The sequence below is a fragment of the Pleurodeles waltl genome, chromosome 7, assembly GCF_031143425.1.
Source record: "Pleurodeles waltl isolate 20211129_DDA chromosome 7, aPleWal1.hap1.20221129, whole genome shotgun sequence".
Classification (NCBI taxonomy): Eukaryota; Metazoa; Chordata; class Amphibia; order Caudata; family Salamandridae; genus Pleurodeles; species Pleurodeles waltl.
The window spans coordinates 423,562,967-423,583,134 of record NC_090446.1 but is presented as its reverse complement, the minus strand read 5'-3'; the positions used below and the strand labels follow the sequence as shown (position 1 = coordinate 423,583,134).

The following is a 20,168-nucleotide window of genomic DNA, read 5'->3' as shown; positions in this document are numbered from 1 at the left end:
TTGAGGCCATACTTGTTTGGCACTCACTTCATTGTTCAGACAGACCACAAACCTCTACTTTGGCTAAAACAAATGAAAGGTGAAACTCCTAAATTGTTGAGGTGGTCCATATCCCTACAGGGAATGGACTATACAGTGGAACATAGACCTGGGAGTAGCCACTCCAATGCAGATGGACTCTCCAGATATTTCCACTTAGACAATGAAGACTCATCAGGTCATGGCTAGTCTTATTGTCCTTCGTTTGAGGGGGGGTTGTGTAGGAAAGTACCATCTTGCCTGGCATGTTACCCCCATTTTTTCACTGTATATATGTTGTTTTAGTTGTATGTGTCACTGGGACCCTGCTAGTCAGGGCCCCAGTGCTCATAAGTGTGCCTGAATGTGTTACCTGTGTTATGACTAACTGTCTCACTGAGGCTCTGCTAATCAGAACCTCAGTGGTTATGCTCTCTCATTTCTTTCAAATTGTCACTAACAGGCTAGTGACCAATTTTACCAATTTACATTGGCTTACTGGAACACCCTTATAATTCCCTAGTATATGGTACTGAGGTACCCAGGGTATTGGGGTTCCAGGAGATCCCTATGGGCTGCAGCATTTCTTTTGCCACCCATAGGGAGCTCTGACAATTCTTACACAGGCCTGCCACTGCAGCCTGAGTGAAATAACGTCCATGTTATTTCACAGCCATTTTACACTGCACTTAAGTAACTTATAAGTCACCTATATGTCTAACCTTTACCTGGTAAAGGTTAGGTGAAAAGTTACTTAGTGTGAGGGCACCCTGGCACTAGCCAAGGTGCCCCCACATTGTTCAGGGCCAATTCCCCGGACTTTGTGAGTGCGGGGACACCATTACACGCGTGCACTACATTTAGGTCACTACCTATATTTAGCTTCACAATGGTAACTCCGAATATGGCCATGTAACATGTCTATGATCATGGAATTGCCCCCTCTATGCCATCCTGGCATAGTTGGCACAATCCCATGATCCTAGTGGTCTGTAGCACAGACCCTGGTACTGCCAAACTGCCTTTCCCGGGGTTTCACTGCAGCTGCTGCTGCTGCCAACCCCTCAGACAGGCTTCTGCCCTCCTGGGGTCCAGCCAGGCCTGGCCCGGGATGGCAGAGCAAAGGACTTCCTCTGAGAGAGGGTGTTACACCCTCTCCCTTTGGAAAATGATGTGAAGGCAGGGGAGGAGTAGCCTCCCCCAGCCTCTGGAAATGCTTTCATGGGCACACATGGTGCCCATTTCTGCATAAGCCAGTCTACACCGGTTCAGGGACCCCTTAGCCCTGCTCTGGCGTGAAATTGGACAAAGGAAAGGGGAGTGACCACTCCCCTGACCTGCACCTCCCCTAGGAGGTGCCCAGAGCTCCTCCAGTGTGCTCCAGACCCCTGCCATCTTGGAAACAGAGGTGCAGCTGGCACACTGGACTGCTCTGAGTGGCCAGTGCCAGCAGGTGACGTCAGAGACTCCTTCTGATAGGCTCCTTCAGGTGTTGCTAGCCTATCTTCTCTCCTAAGTAGCCAAACCCTCTTTTCTGGCTATTTAGGGTCTCTGTCTTTGGGGATTCTTTAGATAACGAATGCAAGAGCTCATCCGAGTTCCTCTGCATCTCTCTCTTCACCTTCTGCCAAGGAATCGACTGCTGACCGCGCTGGAAGCCTGCAAAACTGCAACAAAGTAGCAAAGACGACTACTGCAACTCTGTAACGCTGATCCTGCCGCCTTCTCGACTGCTTTCCCGGTGGTGCATGCTTTGGGGGTAGTCTGCCTCCTCTCTGCACTAGAAGCTCCGAAGAAATCTCCCGTGGGTCGACGGAATCGTCCCCCTGCAACCGCAGGCACCAAAGAACTGCATCACCGGTACCCTGGGTCTCCTCTCAGCATGACGAGCGAGGTCCCTTGAATCCAGCAACTCTGTCCAAGTGACTCCCACAGTCCAGTGACTCTTCAGTCCAAGTTTGGTGGAGGTAAGTCCTTGCCTCCCCACACCAGACTGCATTGCTGGGAACCGCGACTTTTGCAGCTACTCCGGCCTCCGTGCACTTCCGGCGGAAATCCTTTGTGCACAGTCCAGCCTGGGTCCACGGCACTCTAACCAGCATTGCACGACCTCCTAAGTTGTTCTCCAGCGACGTGGGACTCCTTTGTGCGACTTCGGGTGAGCACTGTTTCACGCATCCTCGTAGTGCCTGTTTCTGGTACTTCTGCGGGTGCTGCCTGCTGCTGAGAGGGCTCCTTGTCTTGCTCGACGTCCCCTCTGTCCCCAGACGCAATTGGCGACATCCTGGTCCCTCCTGGGCCACAGCAGCATCCAAAAACACTAACCGCACGATTTGCAGCTAGCAAGGCTTGTTGGCGGTCTTTCGGCGGGAAAACACTTCTGCACGACTCTCCACGGCGTGGGGGATCCATCCTCCAAAGGGGAAGTCTATAGCCCTTGTCGTTCCTGCAGAAACCACAGCTTCTACTGCCCAGTAGCAGCTTCTTTGCACCCACAGCTGGCATTTCCTGGGCACCTGCCCATCTCCGACTTGCTTGTGAGTTTTGGACTTGGTCCCCTTGTTCCACAGGTACCCTCGACTGGAAATCCATTGTTGTTGCATTGTTGGTTTGTGTCTTTCCTGCAGAATTCCCCTATCACGACTTCTATGTCCTTTGGGGAACTTTAGTGCACTTTGCACTCACTTTTCAGGGTCTTGGGGTGGGCTATTTTTCTAACCCGTACTATTTTCTAATAGTCCCAGCGACCCTCTACAAGGTCACATAGGTTTGGGGTCCATTCGTGGTTCGCATTCCACTTTTGGAGTATATGGTTTGTGTTGCCCCTATCCCTATGTGTCCCCATTGCATCCTATTGTAACTATACATTGTTTGCACTGTTTTCTAATACTATTACTGCATATTTTGGTATTGTGTACATATATCTTGTGTATATTTGCTATCCTCATACTGAGGGTACTCACTGAGATACTTTTGGCATATTGTCATAAAAATAAAGTACCTTTATTTTTAGTATATCTGTGTATTGTGTTTTCTTATGATATTGTGCATATGACACTAGTGGTACTGTAGGAGCTTCACTCGTCTCCTAGTTCAGCCTAAGCTGCTCTGCTAAGCTACCATTATCTATCAGCCTCAGCTGCTAGACACCCTATACACTAATAAGGGATAACTGGGCCTGGTGCAAGGTGCAAGTACCCCTAGGTACTCACTACAAGCCAGTCCAGCCTCCTACAGGGGCCTTGGATGAAAGGCATTCGATAGGGGGACTGCTGTAGGAGCCTACTGAATTCATATTTTGGGAGAGAGACTGCTTCTGTGGGTGTGAACCTTGCATGAGGGGAACTTTGCGGGTCTGCAGTAGAGTAATTAACGACCAACCTACCCAACCCCGACAACTCCCATCTGAAAAGAAGGCTGCAGCTGACAACACACCGCACAGCCGCCGAACAACCCTAAAAACTTAATTAGTGTTAAATGCGTCTTGGCATCTGAAAATGTGAAATTGAACACTAGACGGCACGTGTGTTCGTTGCTTTCCAATCCTGTCTCCATCCTCAGAGCTTTAAACGCCACGCCCCTTTCTCTACACGCAGACAGTCCCTCAGATTTGGCTCAGCTCATTGGTCATCGTTTTCCGGAAGCGGAAAAGCGGTTTGACAGCCGGGAAACATGGCGGATTTGGTATTGCTTTTAGTGTTGTTTGTATGCGGATTAGGAGTTCGAGGAACCGGACCCGCGACATCTGCGCCAGCTCAAACGGATTTTGACGACCAACTGGAGGAAGAGCTGCTCATCACCCCTTTGAGCCCCGGGGACATTGCAGCAACTTTCCAATTCAGGAGCCGCTGGGATTGGGAGATGCAGCAGCAGAGAGGTGAGAAGCCTGGTTGCGGCTCAATGCAGAGGCTGAAGCTGATGTTGGGAGTGTGGGGCGGGTTCATAGTCTATTCCAGTGGTCTCTAAACTTTTTAATGCCGTGCCCCCCGGTTGAAAAATAAAAAGCATTGGGCCCCCCTCAGAATTTTTGACAATTATTTCATAAATATGGCAATGTTTAAATATGTCTAGACCTATTTAAACATTGCAGTTAAGTACTGTTACCTTTTATAGAACATGCTTCTGCTTAAAACAAAGGCCTGTTATCTGTGTAATGCTTATTTTAGCAAGAGTCTGGCGCCCCCCCTGGGATCACTTGAGGACCCCCTGGGGGGGCGGGGGGCCCGCTCCCTCCAGTTTGAAGACCTCTGGTCTAGTCCTATGAATCCCGATTCTCAAGAGCAGTGGCAGCCGGCAGCATTGGGAGGAGGGCGGGCGGGAAGCACACAGTCATTCTTACACACACACACACACACATTTTAACAACACTCATAACATTCAAACGTGCACGCACGCATCAAACATTCATTTTAAAGGATCTCACATACTCATTCTTTCACACACACACACACACACACACACGCATCCATTAACAACACTCATAACATTCAAACATGCACGCACGTCCAAAACATTCATTTATAACAGATTCGCAGTAGACAAATAGGTCTGCTATGGTGGCCTTCTTCTTTGCTACATATATGCTAATTTGCTATACCACTCTGTTTAGTGATATATACAAAGGCTTGGATTTGCATTTTTACTTTAGCTTTTGAGCAGATCCATAAATTTAAACCTATATTTAAATATGCAAATTTGGGTTTGTATTGAGCACTCCTGGTTCCAATATGGTGCCCACTGTCTTTTATCTCATGCCTCACTTAGAAATTGTGGCGTTATCACAAGATTTCAGTTGTCTTGTTGCCTAGAAACAGAGTAATGCAGGAGGTGTTTTCTGTTCTGTCTGAACAATCCTGTTTTCGATCATCTGGGATTCCCGTTCGTACAAAGGGGGATTTGGTGTCTTCATAGCACACAGAACAGGAAGGGATGTGCTCATGTGGAGCTTGCCTTCTCTCATGAAGTCCAGCTCCAGAGTTTCTGACAAATAGTCTATTTCAGGTTAGACCCTGCAGTACAAGATAAATAAGGCAGTAGACCTTTATTTTGTTTGGGCAGGGAAGGTCCTTCACCTGCAAAAAAGGTTATTTGACCCCTCCTCTCTTCACGATGGGGATACTTCAGATGAAGATGATAAAGGGAAGGGCAGACATACAGGGGTCTGAACTATGTGATTTAATTCAGCACTTAAGAGAGAATTTGGATTTCCCTGCGTGAGGAGGATACTTTCTTCACTGGAGAAGGAAAGCTTTGCAGTGTTTGCCTGTCATCAAAGCAGTGAAAAGACTCCTGACTAGAGGATGGGCGGTGTAGAACATTACCTTCTTTTGTGTAGTGTACCCCCAGATATCTGTCCTCTCTCTTTTTGTTGGCTGTAGAACTCTGTTCACTTTACCTTCTAACTGGTATTAAAGTGCCTCGGCTCCTCCTTCCAACATGATGAACTTGGTATATCCCTAATTGGCATATTTAACTTAACTATATGTCCCTAGCATATGGTTCAAAGTGAGCCAGTTCTTTTACGTTAAATGTCACTAATGGACTGCTGTACCCATTGTTCCATCTACTATAGTGACAGTGTAAATCATGCTTCAGGTTTACTATTGAAAAACTACAGTTTGACCTGTACAAATCAAGTTTTGACAGGCCTAAACCTTCCTCTTAAATATCACTATGTCACGCTAAATATGTCTTGTAACTTATAATGTTAAACCTAATGTTAAACATCTCTTTACAGTGAGTAGCACCCAAAAGGTATTTTCACTTGACTGTTCCAGAGAGAAACACCAGGTTACACCATTAAATTAACAGTGCTAGCTTCAGCCGTGAAACAGCTAGAAAGTTAATTCTTGAACTCTTTGTAATATTGTGCAGGAATGTGGAATTCCCATCACCCGGGACATATTGTTTGGGGTCAAGGGCAATAGGTTTTCATGTTTATTTTGTCCTTGGGACAAGTAGAGCCGACCCCGAGTAGCACAAACCCTTTGGCTGCCAGTTTACAGAGAAGGGAACGGTCTGCAGTTGAGGTAGTATGTGTGTCCATGTGTTAATGCTGTGCAAACTTGTATTTATGGTTCATTAATGAAAAGCCTTCTTTATTATGGTGAGCGCTGTAAATAAATGTTTTAAGGTCATAGTGCACTACTTACAGTGGTACCAGTAAAAAAAAAAAAAAAAAAAGTGTACCTAAATGTTTGAAAGGTTTAACAATATGAAGCTAAGTATAATGCTCCCAGAATGCTCTCCGATTAGATGCAAAAAGTTTGCCGAAGCTTGTATGCAAGAGTGATAATTCTTTGCTTTTAAAATAATATGTTCAGGAAAAAAAAAAGTTTCACTACTATGAAACTTTAGGTGCTATTTCTTTGAAGCATCAATTAGTAAAATGTGTTGATGCAGGTTAGTATTTCCCAAAAATATTCCTAAAGGAAAATCAGTGTAACCATTTTCAACAACATTATGGGAAGCATGAAAATAAACAAGCACTGACAAAGTAAACCATTCCAACTTTTTTTGTGAGTCTTTTGGTTTCGTCTATGTGTGTCTTGTTTTGACGCTTTATTGTTGTGGGAGCTGTCATGGCCTCACCATTGTAACAAACACTGGCAAAAAGAAAAAAAAGTTTATGGTCTCAAAAAGCACACATTGCCACCAGTAATGTAACCAAGGCCCCACAGCCCCCCTCAGCACAGCACATGCCCTGAGTGAGTCTGGAGTAGGGGGGGTGCACCATGTTCTTTGAAGGGGGGGGGGAGACCCCCAGTTTCATTAAACCATTGATTGCCACAGTAGTTCCTGGCACTGAACAAAACTACTTGTGTGCCAATATCCTCCTTGTGGAAGAGCAGAATCTGATCACTCATATAAAGCCAGACAATAGAGAGAGAAATAGAAGTTTAATGAAAACAAAATGTCTTTGTTAACACAAAACCTAATTAGGGACCCAATTCTTAAAGAAAGTCACAAAAGTGCACCCATCGTATATGTCTTTGAATTAGTGGCTTTCATAAATTCATAAGAACTTACAAAAGTAGACCAGGAAATCGTACTCCTAGAAAATAATCCTAATCAAAGAGGCTATTATCAGAGCTCTTACATAAAGAGATTGCTGTCATAATCTACATGGCACCAAAGGACCAAGTAGATTTTTTTTACAGAACAAGTAGATTTAAGAAGCAACCAGTCCCATGGACAAGTAGATATTCTATTAAATTCCACACCCCTGTTATGTAAACACTCAACTCAATAGTGAAGTCTGATATTGAATAAATATTGAGGAAAAGGTACTTTTAAAATTTGCATTATCCTCCAGCTAAAGCAGGAGGAGCCACACTCACCCACGCTTTTCAATGTATTCATGGAACCTCTCACCAAAATTCTGGGCAACTCAAAAATACATTATCACATGTTTGCCAATGATACTCAATTGCTCATAAAAATTTCCTCACCCGAAGATATAAAACTCTTAACTGTACCCTACTGAAAACCCAACAATGGTTAACATGCAGTCACCTTAAACAAAAACACATAAGACAAAATTTCCCCTGCTCACCCCCCAAAACCACTCTGCCTCATAGAAGAATGGCCCAAACAACTAACAGTGCTCAACTGCACCCCACATGTTGATTCCACCAGATAATTAGGCATAACTCTTGATAAATGACTGAATATGCAAGATCACATCACTGCAAGCAGCGGGGGAGCCAATCCCCAACTGAACACACTAAGGAAAATCAAACCGTTTCTGTCTCCCAATGATGAGGATCAAGAAAATACGATCGCGGGGGCATGGCTTGGAGTGTGCCAAGATGGCGGCACACTTAAGAAGCTCCTGTAGCTCAATAACAATTACCCCACCATCTGATATGAATCCAGGCACATCTGGACACAAAACTCCCCCTGCAAGGCGTTGGGGAGAGTGAGAAACAAAAGAAAGCATGCATTCCCCCCGGTGGCATTCCGAAGGTGGGAGGCGGAGCGGAGATGGACTGTCGAGGTCCTCATGTGACTGCCTAGCGGAAAGGAGGTCAGGCCATGGAAACTGGGCGCACTGACCTGAGGTGGAAGCAGGAGGCTGGGATCGAGAGCGTGAAATACGAGGACGGGCCTGTCCGAGTTCCCGAGATGGTGAGTGCTCTCATCTGGGGGCCCCCCCCAGGTGGAGGCGGAGACGGCCAGTAAGATGTGCAAAGGATTGTGGCCCGAGCAGAGGAGAGGCGACGGCCGAGAGACTGATCTGATCGGCAGTGCGGGGGAGATCGGCTGCAGCAGGGGTGACCTGCTGCAGGGAGGGCCAGGAGGAGCAGGCTCTGGAGTGTAGGCCTGCAACAGACTGGCGAAAGAGCGAGTAAGTGTGGGGTTCACCGCACTCACGCATGAATGAACTGTGGTCCACCTCCTCTGGTAATGGGCCTATTGTGGTGACAGAAAAGGCCGGAGAGAGGAAGGGTGGATAGCGGCCTGAGCGGAGGTAATGCGGCAGTCGAGTAGTGTGTGTGACCGGAGAGGTGGTGGGGAAGCAGATGCTGAAAGGAACGGTCGGGCCTGACGGAGAGACAGTGAGCAGCGGCTTGATCCAAGAACTGCTCCAGTCCTGGGAGCACAGTTGAAGCAGGAGGCTGTTGTTGAGCGCGTGAGACTGGAGATCAGACGACGGAGGAGTGGGCAGGCGAGGGGCCTTTTCGCGCTCACAAGGAGAGACGGAGACAGTGTTTGGCCTTACCTGGGGAGGGGACCGCTGTGTTGGCAGATACTGCCTAAGAGAGGGTGAAGAAGGCCTAAGCGAAGGTGAGGAGGCGGCCGAGAGGCCTGGGCACTCGACGAGGTGGTGGTGGAGAGGCTGCAGTGAAGAAAGAAGAGCTGATCCCAGAAAGTGATTGGTGCCCTGGCCCATAACTGTAAGTAAAGAGGCCCTCAGCCTCCCCCACCCCCAACACAAAGGACAAGAAGTGGAACATCAAGGAGCCAAGGAGTGGGGGACTGGTCTTTTGATTGTATCTGCCGGGGCACTGGAGGACACTGAAATAACACGACATGAGCGATTGGGGACACTCACACCGCTGCTCTCCTCTCCCCACCACCACCCTCCCCCCGGATATAAGCACTGCTGCGGGGTGGACTCCCCTGATGGGAGAGACCAGAAGGAGTCCCAACTGAGAGAGATCAAATTAGCATGGATGGTCCCGGGACAATTCCTGAGATTTGAATAGAGACAAGGTGAGACCGCGTGAGCAGTCATCTGGGGCGGCAGCAAACATAGGAGTAGCAATGAAACCAAAAGGAGGAGGGCGGTTCATCCAAATAAAATGGACAAGTATGCTACATCCAAGATGCCTGGAGGGCAGACTGGGGGAATGGCGATCCAAGATCTAAAAACCTCTTTGGAGCCCAAATTAGAAGCAGTCACTGTGGATATGTCTCTGTTGCACGCTGATTTCAAAAGATGTCGGAGAAGGTCACCTCGGTGGAAATCCACATTAACCTCCTACAGTCATCGTACAAAAAGTTAGAGGGACAGGTACAATGCCTTACATGTTAACAGGAGGTAATGGCGGCACAACCTGAAGATCAAGAAGGTTCAGTGCGGAGGAATAATCTCCGAGTGGTAAGGGTCCCAGAGGGAGCAGAGGGGACAAGTGTTGATCTATTTTTGGAAGAACTTATAACTAACACCCTCCGCCCAAAGCGCTTATGAAAGTTCTTTTCCAATGAGCAGGCGCACATCGTGCTGGGGCCGCACCCGAAACCGGGGGCTCCACCGAGAACTATCAGTGCAAGAGTGTTCTACTATAGAGAAAGAGATGCGATCCTTCAGCAGCCCGTTCCTATGGTGACATTCAATATGAGAATGCAACAATCCGTTTTCTTTCCCCAGATTTTACGCTCCAGGTGCAACAGAAACATTGGAGCTTTGATGAAGTCAAAAAGAGCTTGCGTGCCAAAGACATTAAGTACATGATGATCTTCCCTGCCTGATTGCGGGTTGTGACGGAGGATAGGTTCTGATTCTTCAGTACGCCGGCTGAGGCCTGGGAGTGGATGAAAGGTTGGCGCACCACCGAGAGAAAAGCTCCAAAGATACTCTAAAAGAGCGGAGGAGGAGCAGTTGGGGGCAGCAGTTGGAGGCGGGCTAATCTGGGAGGGGACACAGGTCAACTTGGAAACGCTCACATTGAGACGGCCTAATAAACCGATGGGCCTACAGCGTGGTAACGAGTCTTGACCAGAAGGTGGAGGGCCTAACACCGCAAATGTACTGAGTTCATAGGGTGGTAAAGGGGGCGCTGACGTGGAGGTTTGGTGACAAAGGAGGAGTCTCCTCAGCATTACCACAATTTTGATTGACGTATATTCATAGTGGCTGCGCACTGCTTATATGTTAAAAGAAGGGGGATGAAGTGTTTTTTGAAGTCTGTTAACTTGATTGGCAAAGCCAGTCAACCCTACTCTAGTTAGATGTTACAGAAGGAGCAACATGCACTCTGTGAGTTGGGGGGCTGGGATATCTTATGCCTACAATGCAGGGTAGCAGGTTGGGGGGTGGTGGTAGAGGGAAAGTTGGTTCTGGCAGTTGTTTAGAAACTAACGATGCATGTGCTTGAGGATGCTGGAGGTATCCGACCAATACAAGGTTGTGGTGCAGACGGGCAAAACATGGTGGCAACCACATATCGCTTTGGGGGTAATTAAGTGAACACATCCAGAGACAGCGCAGAGTTGAAGATAATGACCTGGAATGTTAAAGACCTTGGGAATAAGATTAAGCGCACAATAGTCCTCCAATACATTCACAGGCACTCACCAGACTTTGTCCTTCTTCAAGAGACCCATCTAAAGAGTAACAGGTACAGGGCACTTCATAGGATGGGATACTCCTTGCGGGCACACTCTGGCTTCACTGCCAGTTCGAGAGGGGTAGGGATCATGGTAAGATCGACGGCCCCCTATATTCCTGGGGAGACCTAGACAGATCCATTGGGGATGTTTGTAGCACAGACAGGAACATTTGGAGGACAAACGATCAACCTATGCTCTGTGTATGTACCGCCAAAACTACATGCAGAAACCTTTAGGGAACTGGCGGAGGTGTTGCTGGCACTCCCTATGGGAATACTGGTGATGGGTGGGGATATGAATGACACAATGGACCCACAATGAGACAGGTGGACTGGCAGTAGTGGGGGCCTGACAGGGGACCACTAAGAGCGTTTGCAGATGCCATGGGTCTAGTGGACCTGTGGCAGGAATACCATCCAATGGAAAAAGAGTAGACATATTTTTCACATGAGCATAACAGTTATTCCCGACTTGACAACATTTTCACCCATTCTACACATGTGACGCAGTTTAGTGGTGTGGACCATCTCCCACAAGGCGTATCGGACCACTCCCCAGGGGTGGTTAGATTGACTGGCATGGGAGCGGGGTCAGCCCTACACCACAGGGAAATGCTTGGCACTTTGAAGACGGGGCCTTCCAAGACAAGATGAGGGAACGGGCAGTGCAATACTTTCAGGAGAATGTGGAGATTAATGCACAGAGCTTTCTATGGGAAGCATTCACAGCGGTACTCCAGGGTCAGGCCGATGCATTGATTGGGGGTTTAAAAAAGGAAAGAAATTTGCAGTGTGCCACACTGGAAAAAGTAATAGTTAAGTTGGAGGCAGACGTTTTAGAGGGGGAAGGCCTAGTTTAGAATAGTCACTGAATCCAAGTGAAGCAACAAGAGTTGCGAGATTTGACTGAAAATAAAGCCAGGGCCCATGTACTGGCGGTGCAACACCGCCTTTATGATCCTGGGGACAAGGCAAATAAACTCATAGCCTGGCTGGAGCAGAGGAATAGAGAGAGAAGCTGGGTGAAGACATTGAGAGATCATGAGGAGAGGAGACATGTCACCGGGGAGGCCATGAATGAGGTTTTCGCCGCCTATTACGAACGCCTATATATGTCCCAGTCCGCATACACGGAGGAGGATTTTGCAGACTTGTTAAAAGATGTCCCACTTGGAACGCTCTCCAGGAGTGCCAGGGAGGAATTAGAACTTGATCTGACGGTGGAGGAGGTCAGAGATGCAATCAGGGCCCTTCAAAGTGGGAAGACGACAGGTCCAAAGGGCTTACCTGTAGAACTGTATCAATGTATGGCAAAGGAAGTAGCGGAACATCTGGAAGAAATGTTTTGGGAGAGTAGGAGGGAGGGGACTCTCCCGGAAGACCAACGCATGGCCACAATAGTGGTGCTATTGAAACCAGGCAAGAATCCGGAATCCTGTAGCTCATATCGACCCATCTCACTCTTGAATGTAGAGGCTAAAGTGCTTGCAAAGGTCCTAGCTAACAGGCTACATAAGGTCATTGCGTCCCTGGTCCACCCGGACCAAACTGGTTTTATGCCACATATAGGCACTAGGCTTAATCTGAGGAGGCTGTATGGAATCCTGCATGTGATGGAGGCGTCGGACCGTGAAGACGGGGTCCTGATGTCTCTAGATGCTCGTAGGGCGTTTGATAGTATTGAATGGCCACACCTCTTTGTTGTCTTGGCCAGTATGGGGATTGGAACGTCCTTCTGTGCATGGATTATGCTCCTGTATCAGGCCCTGCTGGCGAGGGTGCAGGTCAGTGGAATGGTCTCTCGCCCATTTACATTGTGGAGGGGTACGAGGCAGGGATGCACCCTCTCCCCAGTGCTTTTCGCTTTAGCACTGGAGCCGCCGGCAACCTGGGTTAGGCATGATCCCTTAGTGACAGGCATAGAGAGTGTGGGAGGATGATAATAGCGCATATCACTCTATGCGACAGCATTCTGCTGTATGCTACCAGACCACGCAAAACGGTAGATAGATTACTGCATATCTTCCAGATTTTTGGTTCCTATTCAGGGTATGAAATTAATTGCGAAAAATCTCTGATCTTTCCTCTGGCGGGGACAGCCCCTTCCAGCGAGCAGTAAAGCTCAGATTGGACGATTCAAGTATTTGGGCATGTACCTTACTAGAGCAGTTGATGTTTTCTTGTGGGAAAAACTACACCACCAGCTGGAGCGCCTACGAATAGAATTGGAGCATTGGCAGAGACTTCCAGTGTCCCTAATGGGCCGGGCGGTCCTCTTTAAGATGATGGCCCTCCCGCGCCTACTGTATGTCCTGCAAAGCACTCCCTACCTGGTGCTGCCGGAATTGTTCAGACAAGTAAATGGGGAGCTCCGTCGGCTTCTGTGGGATGGTGGGTGTACCTGTATCTCCTTGCCTAAGCTGCAGCGCGGAGTGTATAAAGGGGGGATAGCTAAACCAGACATGCGCTTACATTATTAGACAGCTCACTCAAATATAATAAACAAATGGGTATTTGCAGAGAGGGAAAATCCGCCATATTGGGTGGATAGAGAGGCCATGGGGGGTGGAGAGCGGAGAGTACCTATCTCTCCTTTATGGGATGGGGGAGGGGGCGTAGGCCGCAACACACCCAGACAGTGGTCCTGGGCAGCCCAGTCCCAGGAAGGCAAAACAAAGGATTTCCTCTGAGAGAGGGTGTTACACCCTCTCTCTTCGGAAATAGGTTAAGGGCCTGAGAGGAGTAGCCTCTCCTGGCCTCTGGAAATGCTTTGAAGGGCACAGATGGTGCCCTCCTTGCATAAACCAGTCTACACCAGTTCAGGGATCCCCAAGCCCCTGCTCTGGCGCGAAACTGGACAAAGGAAAGGAGAGTGACCACTCCCCTGTCCATCACCACCCCAGGGGTGGTGTCCAGGGCTCCTCCAGTGTGTCCTAGACCTCTGTCACCTTGAATGCAGAGGTGTGAGGGCACAGTGGAGACCTCTGAGTGGCCAGTGCCAGCAGGTGACGTCAGAGACCCCTCCTGATAGGCTCTTACCCGGTTAGGTAGCCAATCCTCCTCTGAGGGCTATTTAGGGTCTCTCCTGTGGGTTTCTCGTCAGATAACGAATGCAAGAGCTCACCAGAGATCCTCTGCACTTCCCTCTTCGACTTCTGCCAAGGATCAACCGCTGACTGCTCCAAGACGCCTGCAAAACCGCAACAAAGTAGCAAGAAGACTACCAGCAATATTGTAGGGCCTAATCCTGCCGGCTTTTTTTTTTTTACTGTTTCCTGGTGGTGCATGCTCTGAGGGCTGTCTGCCTTCACCCTGAACTGTGGGTCGATGGAATCTTCCCCCCTGCCAACAGAGGCACCAAACGTCTACTACTGCGTGGGCTATCTCTGTTGCTGAGCACCCCCTCTGTCTCCTCCTCCAAGGGACGACCTCCTGGTCCTTCCTGGGCCCTGGCAGAACCCAAAACCTTCAACCGCTACTCTTGCAGCTAGCAAGGCTTGTTTACGGTCTTTCTGCATGGATACAACTCTGCATCCTCCAGCACGCCGTGGGACATCTTCTGACCAATGGAGAAGTTCCTGGCACCTTCCGTTGTTGCAGAATCTTCAGCTTCTTCCACCCGAAGGCAGCCTTTTTGCACCTTCATCTGGGGTTTAGTGGGCTCCTGGACACTTGCATGACTCTTGGACTTGGTCCCCTTCATTTGCAGGTCCTCAGGTCCAGGAATCCGGCTTCAGTGCTTTGCAGTCAGTTGTTGTCTTTGCAGAATCCCCTATCTCGACTTTACTGTCTTTCTGGGGTAGTAGGGTAACTTTACTCCTACTTTTCAGGGTCTTGGGGTGGGGTATGTTGGACACCCTTAGTGTTTTCTTACACTCCCAGTGACCCTCTACACACTACACTAGGCCTGCGGTCCATTCCTGGTTCGCATTCCACTTTTGGAGTATATGGTTTGTGTTGCCCCTAGGCCTATTGTCTCCTATTGCATTCTATTGTGGTCTACAGTGTTTGCACTACTTTTCTAAGTGTTTTACTTACCTGAATTTGGTTTATGTGTATATTTTGTGTATTTTTCTTACCTCCTAAGGGAGTATATCCTCTGCTTGACTCTTGGACTTGGTCCCCTTCTTTTACAGGTCCTCAGGTCCAGGAATCCGTTTTCAGTGCTTTGGTAGCAGTTGTGGTTCTTGCAGAATCCCCTATCACGACTATACTGTCTTTCTGGGGTAGTAGGGTAACTTTACTCCTACTTTTCAGGTTCTTGGGTTGGGGTATTTTGGACACCCTCACTGTTTTCTTACAGTCCCAGCGACCCTCTATAATCTCCCATAGGCCTGGGGTCCATTCGTGATTCGCATTCCACTTTTGAAGTATATGGTTTGTGTTGCCCCTAGGCCTATGTCTACCTATTGCATCCTATTGTGTGATTCTACATTGTTTGCACTACTTTTCTTACTGTTACTTACCTGTTTTGGGTTTGTGTACATATAATTTGTGTATATTACTTACCTCCTAAGTGAGGGTATCCTCTGAGATACTTTTGGCATATTGTCACTAAAATAAAGTACCTTTTATTTTTAGTAACTCTGAGTATTGTGTTCCTTATGATATAGTGTTGTATGATATAAGTGGTATAGTAGGAGCTTTGCATGTCTCCTAGTTAAGCCTAAGCTGCTCTGCTATAGCTACCTCTATCAGCCTAAGGTGCTAGAACACTACTAATCTACTAATAAGGGATAACTAGATCAAGGTGCAGGGTACCATCAGGTACCCACTATAAGCCAGGCCAGCCTCCTACAACGTGCAAATGAAGAAAGGTTCACCAGGCTAATGCATCAAAGTATCTGACCAGCAAGGGACTTTGCTTGGGCACAAAATTCAAATTTCTCCCTCTCCCAGCTTTCCTGCCAAAATTCAATGGCTTCATCTACAGCTCTTCTGACAGATATCCAAACTTGTGGAGCCCTCTTCTGCTACTGCATCCCACTGAAGGTATAGGAATTCCTGTTGTGTTTTTTTTGTTTTTTTTTAAAGACTAAGGGCCAGATGTAGTAAAAATCTGGATTGCGACTCGCAAATTGCGAGTCAGACCAACTCGCAATTTGCGAGTCGCAATCCAGAATGTAGGGTGGTGTCCCTGACACCATCTGCGACTCGCAAGGGGGTCGCAAAGGCCCACCTCATTAATATTGCGAGTGGCGGCACTCACAGGGATGGTGGCCTGCTGGAGACACCAGACCACCATGTCTGTGACTGCTTTTAAATAAAGCAGTTTTTTTGTTTTTTTTTTGTAAGGCAGCCCGTTTTCCTTAAAGGAAAACGAGATTCATTACAAAACTAAAAAATGAAACATTTTCGTTTAATTTTTTCATGCCATTCACAAAGGGGAAGGGGTCCCATGGGGACCCCTTATCTTTTGCGAACGGGTTACCACCAGTGGGACAATGGTGGTAACTGCGATTGCTTTGCGACCGCGGTCACAAAACAATACAGCATTGCGCAGCGACTCGCAATTAGGAAGGGGAATGCGACTTGCAGTCCCGTTATGCGAGTGGATTGGGCATCGCAATGTGCTTTTTGACCGTCGCAAACAGTGAAATTCACTGTTTGCGACGTGCAAAAAGTTTAGAACATCTGGCCCTAAGTCCATGGGTAAAACTTTGGACCGGGTCGAACCTGGTTTCTGTATCCAACCCACCCTCCATCACAGTTGGCCTCAAATCGTGGCTAGATCCCACTAAGACCAGTTGAATGCAGTTGGCACTTCATTCTTTTGGCCAATATTTTGACCTAAAACTGTAAAAAAAAAATAAAAAAAATCATATTTCCGGTTCCTCTGATTGGATTTTTGTAGTTTTTGATGTAATTTAGTTTATTACAATTCACCCTTTTACCCTTTTTTTCTCTAAATTGGTTTGAGTTTCTTATGATGTGTCTTGACTTCATTACTGTTTTAGTACTGCATAAATAATTTACACATTGTCCTAAATTAAGCGTGTCTGCTCTGTGCCATAGCTACCCAGAGTGCTGAGTTCTGGTTGATTTAGTGACTTTGGTGGTGTGTAGGAAAGTACCATCTTGCCTGGCATGTTACCCCCATTTTTCACTGTATATATGTTGTTTTAGTTGTATGTGTCACTGGGACCCTGTCACCCAGGGCCCCAGTGCTCATAAGTGTGCCTGAATGTGTTACCTGTGTAGTGACTAACTGTCTCACTGAGGCTCTGCTAATCAGAACCTCAGTGGTTATGCTCTCTCATTTCTTTCCAAATTGTCACTAACAGGCTAGTGACCATTTTTACCAATTTACATTGGCTTACTGGAACACCCTTATAATTCCCTAGTATATGGTACTGAGGTACCCAGGGTATTGGGGTTCCAGGAGATCCCTATGGGCTGCAGCATTTCTTTTGCCACCCATAGGGAGCTCTGACAATTCTTACACAGGCCTGCCACTGCAGCCTGAGTGAAATAACGTCCACGTTATTTCACAGCCATTTTACACTGCACTTAAGTAACTTATAAGTCACCTATATGTCTAACCTTTACCTGGTAATGGTTGGGTGCTAAGTTACTTAGTGTGTGGGCACCCTGGCACTAGCCAAGGTGCCCCCACATTGTTCAGGGCCAATTCTCCGGACTTTGTGAGTGCGGGGACACCATTACACGCGTGCACTACATATAGGTCACTACCTATATGTAGCTTCACAATGGTAACTCCGAATATGGCCATGTAATATGTCTATGATCATGGAATTGCCCCCTCTATACCATCCTGGCATAGTTGGCACAATCCCATGATCCCAGTGGTCTGTAGCACAGACCCTGGTACTGCCAAACTGCCTTTCCCGGGGTTTCACTACAGCTGCTGCTGCTGCCGCCAACCCCTCAGACAGGCATCTGCCCTCCTGGGGTCCAGCCAGGCCTGGCCCAGGATGGCAGAACAAAGGACTTCCTCTGAGAGAGGGTGTTACACCCTCTCCCTTTGGAAAATGGTGTGAAGGCAGGGAAGGAGTAGCCTCCCCCAGCCTCTGGAAATGCTTTCATGGGCACATTTGGTGCCCATTTCTGCATAAGCCAGTCTACACCGGTTCAGGGACCCCTTAGCCCTGCTCTGGCGCGAAACTGGACAAAGGAAAGGGGAGTGACCACTCCCCTGACCTGTACCTTCCCTGGGAGGTGCCCAGAGCTCCTCCAGTGTGCTCCAGACCTCTGCCATCTTGGAAACAGGTGCTGCTGGCACACTGGACTGCTCTGAGTGGCCAGTGCCACCAGGTGATGTCAGAGACTCCTTGTGATAGGCTCCTTCAGGTGTTGCTAGCCTATCCTCTCTCCTAGGTAGCCAAACCCTCTTTTCTGGCTATTTAGGGTCTCTGTCTCTTGGGATTCCTTAGATAACGAATGCAAGAGCTCATCCGATTTCCTCTGCACCTCTCTCTTCACCTTCTGCCAAGGAATCGACTGCTGACCGCGCTGGAAGCCTGCAAAACTGCAACATAGTAGCAAAGATGACTACTGCAACTCTGTAACGCTGATCCTGCCGCCTTCTCGACTGTTTTCCTGGTGGTGCATGCTGTGGGGGTAGTCTGCCTCCTCTCTGCACTAGAAGCACCGAAGAAATCTCCCGTGGGTCGACGGAATCTTCCCCCTGCAACCGCAGGCACCAAAAAGCTGCATTACCGGTCCCTTGGGTCTCCTCTCAGCACGACGAGCGAGGTCCCTCGAATCCAGCAACTCTGTCCAAGTGACTCCCACAGTCCAGTGACTCTTCAGTCCAAGTTTGGTGGAGGTAAGTCCTTGCCAGACTGCATTGCTGGGAACCGCGACTTTTGCAGCTACTCCGGCCCCTGTGCACTTCCGGCGGAAATCCTTCGTGCACAGCCAAGCCTGGGTCCACGGCACTCTAACCTGCATTGCACGACTTTCTAAGTTGGTCTCCGGCGACGTGGGACTCCTTTGTGTAACTTCGGGTGAGCACCGTTTCACGCATCCTCGTAGTGCCTGTTTCTGGCACTTCTCCGGGTGCTACCTGCTGCTAAGAGGGCTCCTTGTCTTGCTCGACGTCCCCTCTACCTCCTGGCGCAATTTGCGACATCCTGGGCCACAGCAGCATCCAAAAACGCTAACCGCACGATTTGCAACTAGCAAGGCTTGTTGGCGTTCTTTTGGCGGGAAAACACTTCTGCACGACTCTCCACGGCGTGAGGGATCTGTCCTCCAAAGGGGAAGTCTCTAGCCCTTGTCGTTCCTGCAGAAACCTCAGCTTCTTCTGTCCAGTAGAAGCTTCTTTGCACCCACAGCTGGCATTTCCTGGGCATCTGCCCATCTCCGACTTGCTTGTGACTTTTGGACTTGGTCCCCTTGTTCCACAGGTACCCTCGACTGGAAATCCATCGTTGTTGCATTGCTGGTTTGTGTCTTTCCTGCAGAATTTCCCTATCACGACTTCTATGTCCTTTGGGGAACTTTAGTGCACTTTGCACTCACTTTTCAGGGTCCTGGGGTGGGCTATTTTTCTAACCCTTACTATTTTCTAATATTCCCAGCGACCCTCTACAAGGTCACATAGGTTTGGGGTCCATTCGTGGTTCGCATTCCACTTTTGGAGTATATGGTTTGTGTTGCCCCTATCCCTATGTGTCCCCATTGCATCCTATTGTAACTATACATTGTTTGCACTGTTTTCTAAGACTATACTGCATATTTTTGGTATTGTGTATATATATCTTGTGTATATTTCCTATCCTCTCACTGAGGGTACACTCTGAGATACTTTGGCATATTGTCATAAAAATAAAGTACCTTTATTTTTAGTATAACTGTGTATTGTGTTTTCTTATGATATTGTGCATATGACACTAAATGGTACTGTAGGAGCTTCACTCATCTCCTAGTTCAGCCTAAGCTGCTCTGCTAAGCTACCATTATCTATCAGCCTATGCTGCTAGACACCCTATACACTAATAAGGGATAACTGGGCCTGGTGCAAGGTGCAAGTACCCCTAGGTACTCACTACAAGCCAGTCCAGCCTCCTACATGGTGCATCCTGACACTGATTGTGTTTATTAGTTAAAGTTTGTCATTACCCCATATAACTAATAACCCAGCTTCCTACAGGTGGATATTGAGAATTCCAGTTTCCCCTAGATTCCTAGCAAAAATGTATCGGCTACAGAATTTCCAAGACCAGTTTCCTTCTACAGTAGAAATGTTTTTTGTTTTGTTTTGTTTATGGCTAGTATGGTGTTAAAAAACACGATTATTTCAGAAGATGCCACTCCACTGTATCATACCGTTTTTTATTTATTTAT

General features: G+C 47.9%; 1 protein-coding gene across 1 annotated transcript in view; it reads left to right on the top strand.

The window, feature by feature from the left end:
• Positions 1-3,628: 3,628 nt before the first annotated feature.
• The window catches only part of PIGT (phosphatidylinositol glycan anchor biosynthesis class T), a 464,023-nt gene continuing 447,483 nt past the window's right edge, over positions 3,629-20,168 (top strand). Inside the window, exon 1 of the mRNA XM_069243926.1 lies at positions 3,629-3,895. Coding sequence (XP_069100027.1) covers positions 3,691-3,895 — 205 coding nt within the window. The 5' untranslated portion in view covers positions 3,629-3,690. The remainder of the gene's footprint in view (positions 3,896-20,168) is intronic.